Consider the following 12500-nt stretch of genomic DNA (forward strand, 5'->3'; position numbering starts at 1 on the left):
AAAAAGAAATTACAAAAAAATTTTAAACATAAATTGACTTTTTTACTTAAAAAAAAAAAAAATAAAATAAAATAAAAATAAAAATAAAAATAATATGATGTTATAAAAATTAAATTTTTTATAGATTCATTGTCGATTGATTTTTCTTTTTTCTCTTAATTTTTCTTGTAAAGGTATATATATATGTAAATATATATTACATATTCTTTTGCAGCAATATAAAATAATTATATCATATTCTTATTTTTGGTAATCATTAAGTTAATAAAAAATTTCTTTTCTTTTTTCTTTTTTCTTTTTTTTTTTTAATAATCTGATAAAAATTAATAGTGTTTAACTCTGATTACAACTAAAAGAAAATAAATTTTATATTAAAATATACCTATTCATAAATAGATAATTTCAATTTATGTAGACAAATTTTAAACTTTCTAAATTTATTTTTTTGTAAATTTACTATCTTGTCATATATACAAAATTTAGTTCAATAAAACCTATTTGTAAATATTATTTATATACAAAAATAAATAGTATTTAAATTTATCAAGTATCGGGTAGCATATATATATATATTAACTAAATCTTGGTCTATTTTCAATTCATAGTTTTTACATATATTAAAATAATTTGCAACTATTTATGAAAATTTAATAGAGTAAAAATAAAAAATTTTGTCATGTTTTTTAAAAAAAAAAAAAAAAAACGTTATATCAAAGTAAAGAATAAAAAAGGAAAATGATATAATAATTAAAAAAAAAATGAAAATATTTAATAGTAATATAAAAAACAAAGAAAAATTAAATAAATAAGAGAAAATTATAAAAGAATCTTATATAATATCTTAAATGAAAATATTTAATAGTAATATAAACAACAAAGAAAAATTAAATAAATAAGAGAAAAATAGGAAAGAATCTTATATATATCTTAAATGAAAAAAAAAAAAAAAAAAAAAAAAAAAAAAGTAAAATGTATTTATATATATATATATATATATTCTTTTTTTTTTTTTTTTAAAAATAACAATTTTTACTATTTATTTAGGTGCAAAAAAAAACCAATGTTTTGTGTATAAGGTTAGATTGGGTAACATAACAAATATAGGTATAGTAAAAAAAAGAAAAGTTGAAAATTTTGGTAAAAATAAAATATCAGTTGAACTCATGTTATTACTATTATAACTTGAAAATAATGATAATGGCAATAAATTAGTTACATTTAATGAATTTATGTTAGACATATATTTATTATCACTAGCATTTTTTATAGGTAAGCTACTCAATCTTATACTAAATGGTATGAATCCGTTATTATTTCCTTTAGAATTTTTATTTAAGTTGTAATTCTTTTTGTATATATAACGTAATAATGGGGATGTATAAGATCTTTCCTCTAAATTAATATCCATTTTTTCTAAAAAAAAAAAAAAAAAAAAAAAAAAAAAGATATAAATATAATAATTTTGTGAAATTAAATACATATATATTAAATTTGTAATGGAAATTTAGAATATTATTTTTTTTTTTTTTTTTAATCTTAATGTACATTATTTGAATCATATAAAATAAAAAAATAAAAAAAATTTGATAATATTCCTATTTTAAAAATTAAATATTTTTATATAGTCCTAATATATAAAGAATATTAAATGCCCATGAAATTATTTTAAAACTTTTTTCTTTTAATTTTTCCTTTTTTACATTTTTTTATGATAATGTATTTTTTTTTTCTGTTTTTAATTAAGAAAAAGATTTTCCTATTTTTGCAAAAAAAAAAAAAAAAAATAAAAAATAAAAATAACCAAAATATAATATTTTTTTTCTTTTATTTGGTATATTTATATTAAATTAACTTTTTTTAATAAAAATTGAAATTCTTTATTTTTCCCTTTCGTATTCTTCTTATTAATAATTTAAGAAAACAAATTAAATATAAATTATCATAAATATAATAAACAATTTATAAAAAAGAATTCCTATATACTTTTTTTTTTTGTATTTTTAATTTATAATGCTTCGAGTTAATAACTAAAAAAAAAAAAAAAAAAAATAATTTTCTTAATCATTAAAAAATAAATACATATATAAAAAAAAGAAAATTAATTTTAATTATATTTTTAAGATATGATAGTAAAATATATATATATATATTATATATATATATATATATATATATTATATACATATGTATTTATTATATACATATGTATTTATTATATAAGTATGTATTTATTATATACTCACATAATTACTTTGAATCCAAAAGAAAATAATAAAATCTTCTTACCGTTGAGAAATATAAAAGTAAAACAAAATAGATAAAAATTAAAAATGTAAAAAATCAAAGAAAACTATAAAAAATAATTAAAAATAAAATAATTAAATATAATGTTATTTGTATAATAAATAAAAAGGGGAATATTTACTTTTAAATTTATATAATTTTAAAAATTAGAATTAAAAAAAAAAAATAAAATAAATGATAATAATTAAAATATTTATACTTATGAAAATAATAAACAATTAAATTTTCATAAATTTATACAACATATTAAAATAATAAACTTAATATATATTAAAATATTACTTATAAATTGTGATTATTAATAGTTATTGCACAATCTAAGTTTAATTTCCATTAAAAAAAAAAAAAATAAAATAAATAAATTTTAAAAAAATAATAATATACAATTAAATATACTTATATGTTTATAATAAATTAATAATATTTTTTTTAATTTTTAATAAAAGCATTCTATGAAAAAAAAAAAATACACATAATATTTAATATAAATTGAAACAAAAAAATATGACTCAATCATCCTTTCCTACATAAATATAAAAACTTACAAAAAATGTTTACATATTTCTTAAATATATATAATTTACAAATATATATTTCATAATTTTTTTTATCCCATTATATAAATATTTTAAAATATTAAAGAAAAATATATAATTTTTGTAATGTTAAAAAACAAAATCATTATACATATGTAGATTAAAAACAATATTTTTTTTTTTTTTTTTTTTTACATTTTGTAATGTTTTTTTAATAATTATTATATTTTTAAAAATAATATTTTTTCATTTTTTTCGTTTAATTTTTAAAGATATTTTATAATGCTTCAGATTTTTCAGAATAATGTCATTTGTTTTTTTAAAATATGATCTTCCTTTTATTAATGAAACAGATGAAAATCAAAAATAAATGTTAATTAAATCCCAAAAATATATATATATATATATATTTTATTTAGAAACATTTTTTTTAATTTGTTACACTTTCATAATAATATATTTATTTGTTAATAATTTTTTTTTTTTTTTTTTTTTATGAATCTTTGTCTAGTAAATATTAAAAAAAACTTCTTTCATAATATAATAAAAAATAAAAAAAAATTATCATTAATAGAATTTATCATTGAAATGAATCATAGTTTAAATTTAAAAGAATTTTAAATTCTTTTAGATAAATTAGCAGTACTTTATTAAAAAAAAATAAGAAAAAATTCTTAATTTTTAACATATGCAAACTAAATTTGAACAAATTTTTTGTCTTTCACTTCTAAGAATTTTTCCAATCAGGTAAAGAAATATATATTAAAATATATATAAGATATATATATATATATATTTATTTTTTTCATAGATTTTAATATATATAGATATATATAGATATATAGATATACATATATAATGTCAATAAATATATAGATTCACAAGCATATGTAAATAAATGTATATTCATATTTTTTTTGAGAATACAATTAAAAAAAAAAAAAAAAAGAATAATTAAAACATTAAATAATATTAAAACAAAATAATATATAAAATATAATAGAAATGTAATATATTAATATAAGGTATAGGAAAATTATATATATTAAAATATATAAAAAATATAATGTACTTAAATAGAATTTAACATAATAAAGTAAAAAAAATATTGATATTGATTTTTTAAAAAACACTCTTACAAAAATATGAAGCAAATTTTTATTCTAATAAATAAGGAAAATAAGTTTTCATAATATAAAACTCGTATGAATTTATGTAATTATATATTTTTACACATATTTACATTTGTTTTATATTTCCATTTTTTTTTTTTTTAATTTTAAAAGGATCATTTATTTATATCCAAAGGGGTTAGAATAATTCAGAACCGTTTTATTCAATAAAAAAAAAAATTTTTTTTTTTTTTTTTTTTCTCTTAAAACATAAATATGTTGGTAAAATAGAAAAAAAAAAAAAAAAAAAAAAAGGAATATTAAATTTTAATCATATATTAATATTATATTATTAAAAATTATATGAGGAAAATATGAAAAATATAAACAAAGAATGTAGGTTTAAGAATGATATAAAAAATAAAAATAATTGCAATTATATTGAAAAAGAAAAAAAAAATCAAGATACATTTACAAACAATTTATGTGAAATATTATCATCAGATGATAACAATGAAAAACTTGATGAAAATAATAATAATTTTATAATCGTTGAATTAATTTCATATATTTGCGGTAATTCCAAAATTATCTCATTTTATCCCAGTACAAATAAAAATAATTCAGGTCAAAATAAATATCTCTATCATTTTTATAAAAAGAAAAAAACAAAATTATATTTATGTTTAAATAAAAAAAATAATGAAATATATATATATGAAGTACAATGTAAATATACAAAAAAAAAAGATGATATAGATGAGCATTTAAAGAGGAATGTAAATAATGATAAAATAAATAATTTTATAGAAACAAATAAAAAATATCTAGTAAAAATTGAAAATAGTAATAATAACTCAGTTAATAATGAAGATAATAATTTTATTAATAAATTTTCACCTTCTTACAAAGATATTCCTATAAATAATAAATTAAAAGAACAAGAAGTGAAAATTGAAAATTCTTCAAATATATCAAAAAAAATTTTTGTAACAAAATTATTTGATAGTATAAATTGCAGTTATGATTTATCAACTGTTGAATATACGAAACTGAGTAACCCAGATGATAAAACTCTAAATTGTTTGAAAACTATTTTAGAACAAAAAATAAATAAAAATCAAGAAAAGGGAAGAAAAGATAAAAAAGATAAATATCACATAGATTATATAAATAAAGATAATTTTAATCAAAGTAATGATTTAAATTCACAACAATCTTTTAATGAAGAAAATTATTTTTATTCAAAAATTAGTATGAAGGAAAATACTTTATCCAACTTACAAGATGATATTATGATCAAAAATAATAATATTAAAAATGAAGAAAATAAAAAAATTAGTTCTAAATATGATGATGAAATAAAAATTCTATTTCTTCATTTTCATGAACCTGCAAATATTTTCATGAATCAATTTGCCCATATAGATCAAAGTAAATATACATAATTTTTAATGTATATTGTTATTTTTTTTTTATTTTTTTTTTTATTTTTTTTTATTTTTTTTTATTTTATTTATTTATTTTTTTTTATTAATACTATTATGTAGGTAAAGATGAAAACTTTTTGAAACAAATAAAAGGATTTTTGAATGATGAAAAATATGAAATTATAGAAAAAGAATGCTCAAAAGAAAAAAAAAAAAATAAATATGGATCAATCATACGTAAAATAAAAAATGATGATTTACCACGTTGTTTTTTAGAAAATTATGAAAGTGATATTAGTATATGTAGTAATGATCTTTTCTTTAGTGATTCGGAAGTTATAACAAGAGATTGTGAATCAGATATAAAAGGAAATAAAAAAAAAAGTTTTAATATATTTACAAGAAATAACTTAAAAGTAAAATGGATTTTATTAAACTTAAATTTAAAAAAAGAAGAAGAAATTATGATACAAAAATATGTCATATGTAAAAAGTCAAATATTGAAAAATTAAAAAACTCCAATTTGAATTGCAATAATATCGACAATGTTTTTCTAAAAAATAGAAAAAAAAATATAAGAAAGGAAGAAAATGAGAAAAATGTTATAAAGAATAATGAAATTTTAAAAGATAAAAAAAATCAAAATAATACTAATAAATCAATTATTGATGATAATAAAAGTGACTGTGTTTTAAAATATTTAAATAAAATACATAAATACTACCACAACGAAAGTAAACTAAAAAATAAAAAAGAAATTGATGATCATCATTTAATTTTTAACTTTCAGTTAGATGAAGAAATAGTAGATAGAACAAAAAAAAAATATGAAAAAAAAGAACAAGAAATTGAAGAAAAGAAAACTATTAAAGAAGAAAGGGGAAAAAGTAGAAAAGGTGAATATAGTTTAGAAAATGAAGAGAAATATTATGAACTAGAAAAAATAAAAAAAAATTATGAGTCTGAAAATGAAAAAAAAAGTTATGAATATGAAAAAATAAAGAAAAATTATATTTTTAAAAATGAAAAAGAAAATTTATATAAGGATAATATAGATATAAATAACGAAACAGTTGATGACAAAGGCATACTTAAAGATGAAATAGAAATATATAATGAAAAAGAACAAAACATTCATGTATTAACAGATTGTAACATATCAACAGAAAAATTAGTGAATAAATATTCTAAAATTGACATTCATGAAAATGATAATTTAGAGATAAATAATACAAAAAAAAGAAAAATTAATAAGGTTGAAAATTATTTTGATATTCAAATTAATGATAAAAAAATTATGGTTGAAAAAAAAAAAAATGATGAATGTGATATTATTGATATTAAAAATAAAATTAGCAAAAGAGAAATAATATATAGTGAAGAAAATAATACTAATAACAAAAATATAAAAGATAACAATCAAATAAATGTTTTAGAGAATTTTGTTTATGATTCTGTAATAAAAAATGACTGTGAAAATTTTTTTTATGTGAATGATGAAGTAGAAATAAAGAATAAGTGCATAAATCAGAATTACATAAAGGCAAGTTATGAAGAATGGGGAAATTATTACTTTAAAGATAATCCGAATAATGATAATAGTTTTAAAATATGTAATAATAATAATAATAAAATAAATGATAATAATAATGATATTATAAATAATTACAGCTATAATAATAGTAATAATAGCAATAATAATAATATTGATAATGGTAATAATATTATCAATAATGATAATGATGATAATAATAATATCAATAATGATAATGATGATAATAATAATATCAATAATGATATTGATGATAATAATAATAATAATAATAATAATAATAATAATTATATTAATAACATTAATAATGATATTAATAACATTAATAATGATAATAATAACAATAATGATATTGATAGGAGTAGTAGTAGTAATAATAATAATAATATTGATAGGAGTAGTAGTAGTAATAATAATAATAATATTGATAGTAGTAGTAGTAGTAATAATAATAATAATATTGATAGTAGTAGTAGTAATAATAACATTAATAATAATATAGATAGTAGTAGTAGTAATAATAACATTAATAATAATATAGATAGTAGTAGTAGTAATAATAATAATAATAGTAATTACAAAGATATTAATAATGATAATAATAATGATAATAATAATGATAATAATAATGATAATGATAATAATAATAAGACTATTGATGAATATATTAATAAGGATAACAAACAAAATGATATAAATGATAACAACAATAATATTAATATTGAAGATAATAGTAATAGTAATAAAAATGAAATATGTAAAATGAGTTTAATTCAAAAAAATAATACAATGGAATTAAGAAATAATAACAATGAAAGTAAAAAAATGAATGAATCTAACGAATTTTTAAGTTGTTTTTTTTTAAAATATAAAGTAAATACATTTTATGATATTATAAAAATAATTTATTGTAATTATAGACATTTTAGGTACACAGATAAATTAAAATTTTATATTACAACTTTTTTGAATTTTTCTAAAATTGAAAAAGCAAAATTACAATTTATGCAAAAAGAGAAAATAATAGATACAGAGATATTGAAATATTATATAAATAAAAAAACATTAGAAAAAAAAAATGTATGGAAATTAAATAATTATAAAATAGACAACTTTAATATATTTCGTTTAAATAAATCTAAATATATTGATGATTCTATTATTGATTTTTTTAATAATTATATTTATTCATTTATTCTAAAATTTGATAAGGATAAAAATGATATATATATATTTAATACTTTTTTTTACAAAAAAATAGAATTGTATGATGATATTTTTAAAGCATATATAAACACAAATAGATGGATTAAAAAATTGAAAAAAAAAATATACGAATATAGATACGTATTTATTCCAATTAATATAAAAAACACTCATTGGTCATTAGTTTTGCTTTATTTTCCATTTAATAATGCTCAAGATAATATTGATATAAAAATAGAAAATAATATAGAAAATTATAAATACAATAAAAGTGTTAACGAAATTAACGAACAAAATAATTATTATATGAAAGATATTTGTAAAAAAAATGAACAATCAGAAAACAATATGAACATTTTTGTAAGAGATAATTCTAATTATAAAGGAAAAATTGATAATTCATATAATAAATTTAGAAACAGATCATCGGAGTCATTTTTTTTAAAAAAAAGTCCTTTAAAAAAAAACGAATACAGCATATTAAAAAACTATATAAGTTTATTAAATGAAAATAAGAAATATTATTATAATAAATTTCAAAAAAGTCTAAGTGATATAGGTGAATCAAGTATATTATCCTCTGAAAATAAATTTTTAAAAAAAAACCACATAAATCAATTTAATCATAAAGAATTTATAAATGAAACCAAAAAATTAAAAATCGAAAAAAAAAATAAAAATATTAAAATAGCATACATGATATATCTAGATTCTTTATTACCTTCCGTAAAAGGAAATAAAATTTTACAAAAATTAAAAAAATATGTAGAGCATTTATTTATATTAGATCAAATGTCAATAAATAAAAAAGAAATGAAAAACAAAAAAAATGATATTCAAAAAATATTTTTTAAATTTATTTATCCAAATATTATTCCCAAGCAGAATAACAGTTATGATTGTGGTATTTATATTATTCAATTTATTTTGCATCTATGTTTGAATAAACATTTAGTTGAAAATGATTTAATTAAACCATTTAAACAACAAATAAGAAATAAATTTATAAATCAGAAATTTCATTTTAACTTTTCAAATGAAAGTTTTGATAACTATGTTTATTCAAAATCAAATATTAACAAAACCATTCCTTGGTTTGGACAAAAAGATATAAGCATAAAGTAAAAATATAACTATATATATATACACACATATATATAACTATATATATATATATATATATATATATATATATATATATATATATATATATATATATATATATATAACTATATATAATTATACTATTATATACTTTGAAAATATTTCTATTTCTAAAAATTTGTATATATAAAATATTTTACTTTCATTTTTTAATTATAAAATTAATATTTATATTTTACTTATTTTCTTCTTACTTATTCTTTTTATTGCTTTATTTTATTATTTCAATTTTATAGAAGAAAGCTAATGAAAAAAATGCTTTTATATATGAAAGACGTTATTAATTGGAAATCAGATAATCATATTAAAGCATTGAATTTGTTATTCTTAATGAACTATAATAATGAATATAAAAAGAAAGCAGATGAAGAAAATTAAGTTGTAAATCATTAATATGACAAAATTCTTATTTGAATTTTTTTTTTTTTTGTTTATATATATATTTGCTACAAATTTTTATTTATATTCTTTTTTTAATTCTTTTTTTTTTTAAATATTAACGTTTATACTTAAAAATTTTTATTTATATATATATATATTAATAAAAAAATAAATAAATAAATAAAATACTTTATAAAATGAACATAAAATCAATTACTTATATTTACAAAAATGAAATTCTTCATAATCTTAAAAAGCTTAATTACTTTTCCTTATTTTATTTTTTTTTTTTTTAATACTTCAGAAATTAGAAAAAGGAGTAAAAAAGTAAAAGTTAATACATATGAAAAAATATCAAAGGAAAAACTAAAAAAAAAAAAAAAATGTAGTTTTATCATTCATAGATGAACAAAAAAGAATAATAAAAAAAAAAATGTATCAACTAATATATAAAATAAAATTATTAGAAAACTAAAATGAATTATAAATAAAATAGCAAAATAAATAAGTAAATTTCCATAAAACATAAAGAAAATATAAATATATCAAGATACATATAAAAACAATACACATACAAAAAAAAAAAAAAAGTTTTACATTTAAGATTTTAAAACAACCAATAAAAATAAAAAAAAAATTTTGTTTTAAGATGTTGCACAATACATTACAAATTCTTTATTTCCATCATCAACATTTGAATAAAAATTTGATATGCTAACTTTTACTTTTGGTGCTATAAATAATACCATACCATTTCTAACATTATTAATAATTATTTTTTTTTTATCATTTTTGTTTCCTGTTATTTTAACTTTTTTATTGGTTGACATAATAATACATGAAGTAAAACTTTTTTCTGAAAACAAATAATTAATTTTTTCTCCTGGATTAATTGTAATTAATAATATTTTGAAATGTTTCATGTTGTGATAACTATATGATACAATATTATAATTTATAAATTCTTTTTCTAAAATTACAGGATAATTATTTTTATAATTTACATATTTAATAAAATTTAGTTTATCAATTTCTTTATTTGTTAATCCACCTCTAATAACTAAGTCAGAATTAGTCATACATTCCAAACAGTGACCTGATATGTATGAATGAATTATTCCTGGTTTTATATAAACAACATCTCCATCATTTAAATTTATTAATTGTAATATAAAAATAAAAATTCTACCTCCATCATTCATATAGTGTTTAGAAACATTTTTAAGAATATCAAATATACTATGCATAATAATAACCTCAGTTTCCTTACATAAAACTTCATAATTTTTTTTTAAACATGCATCTTTGTACAACTTTTCAGTCTTTCTTTTTAAATTTTCTCCACTATTCATAAAAGAAATATATACTTCATTTTTATCTATTATTGAATTTATACAATTATTTAATACATTACTATCTTCTAAAAGAATTTTATGAATAAGAAATTTATATATGTGCTCATAAAAAGCTTTTATTTTTTTTCTTTCAACAAAAAAACATTCATTTTCTTCTATTTTATCAAAATTATTTGAATTATGCTCATTTGTATTGATATTAATTTTATTTTTATCAACTTTATTCTCCTTTTCATCTTCTTTTATAATATTTAATTTGCTTAATTTCATTAAATTTCCTTCATTCTCATCGCTTTCCATTTTATTCATTTCATTTTTTCCTGATATATCAAATTCACTTAAATTGACATAATCTTTTTTTCTTTTTAAATTTTTTTGTAATTTTTCTTTTTCTTCCTTTATTAAATTACTTAAATTAAGTTTTTCTTCTAGAAAATTTTCATTTTTATAAAAGGAGTAAAAAAATTTTTTTTCAAATACATATTTTTGAATACATTCAGCATAATTATCAATAATTGACACAATATTATAATTTAAGTCACTACTAGTTCTTAACGTGTAATTAATTATATATATGTAAATGCGAGATAGCATAGTTAAAATTTCTTCAATATGTTTATTTTCTTTTGGATTAAATAATTCAAATAAAAAAAAAATATCGTTTTCTTTTTCATTATTTTGTAATTTATTATTTATATCTTCTTGTTCATTATTTTCTTTTTTTATATCTCTTGTATAATTTAATTCTTCATCCTGTCCACTGGACTTTGAATTATTTTTATCTATGTTTTTATTTTTTTTATTATCGTTTAAAAAGAATTCATTTAGCTCATATATATTTCTTATTAAAAATGCTATTTTGAAAATATTCATAAAACCACATAATAAACTCATAGAATTTATACACACACACATTTCTGTTTTAAATATTTTATCTTTATATAAGAGAGGATTAATGCTATTTAAATATAAGGATTGTTTTTCATTTGGATGAATTTGAATGCTTAATGGTTTTGATATTGACAAAATTTTAAAAAGATATGGAAAAAAACTATTATTTTGTATATCGTCATTTACTACATCATTTTCTTCTTTTAATGAATTTCTATTTGATATAGAATTTTCGATATTTGAATTTCCGTTTTCTTCATTACTTTTTTTTAAATTGTTAGTGTCTTCTGATTTCGTTGTATAATTTCTCTTTAAATATTTCTTTTTTGTATTTTGTATTTTCCTAAGAATATTTTTTAAAATTGTATTCTTTTTATTTTTCTTTTCTTCGTAAAATTTTAAAAAATCTTCTACTTTTATAAGAGTGTTATTATAAACTACTAAATTGGGCCCTTTTTTATGACTACCTATCCATAGTTCTGCATAATTTTCATTTTGTTTTATATAATTTATATTTTCCTCATATTTATTATCATCATCATTTTCAATATATTCTTTTAAATAATCT

General features: G+C 15.5%; 3 protein-coding genes across 3 annotated transcripts in view; 1 reads left to right on the plus strand and 2 right to left on the minus strand.

Annotated features, from left to right (window-relative positions):
• Positions 1-1036: 1036 nt before the first annotated feature.
• On the minus strand, positions 1037-1408 carry PGAL8A_00077800 (conserved Plasmodium protein, unknown function; the record flags this gene model as incomplete). Its single annotated transcript, XM_028670222.1, has 1 exon — positions 1037-1408. The coding sequence occupies one exon, from the start codon at positions 1406-1408 to the stop codon at positions 1037-1039; it is 372 nt and encodes a 123-aa protein (XP_028525898.1).
• A 2918-nt stretch (positions 1409-4326) lies between these two features.
• Positions 4327-9683, plus strand: PGAL8A_00077900 (sentrin-specific protease 2, putative; the record flags this gene model as incomplete). Its single annotated transcript, XM_028670233.1, has 3 exons — positions 4327-5386; positions 5503-9262; positions 9542-9683. The coding sequence occupies 3 exons, from the start codon at positions 4327-4329 to the stop codon at positions 9681-9683; spliced, it is 4962 nt and encodes a 1653-aa protein (XP_028525899.1).
• Positions 9684-10330: 647 nt separating this feature from the next.
• PGAL8A_00078000 (mannose-6-phosphate isomerase, putative) overlaps positions 10331-12500 on the minus strand; it is a gene marked incomplete at both ends in the record, with an annotated part of 2313 nt that continues 143 nt past the window's right edge. The window contains one exon of the mRNA XM_028670244.1: positions 10331-12500. This exon is cut by the window's right edge and continues 143 nt beyond it. Coding sequence (XP_028525900.1) covers positions 10331-12500 — 2170 coding nt within the window.

The sequence above is a fragment of the Plasmodium gallinaceum genome (assembly GCF_900005855.1).
Source record: "Plasmodium gallinaceum strain 8A genome assembly, contig: PGAL8A_v1_60, whole genome shotgun sequence".
NCBI classification, from domain to species: domain Eukaryota; phylum Apicomplexa; class Aconoidasida; order Haemosporida; family Plasmodiidae; genus Plasmodium; species Plasmodium gallinaceum.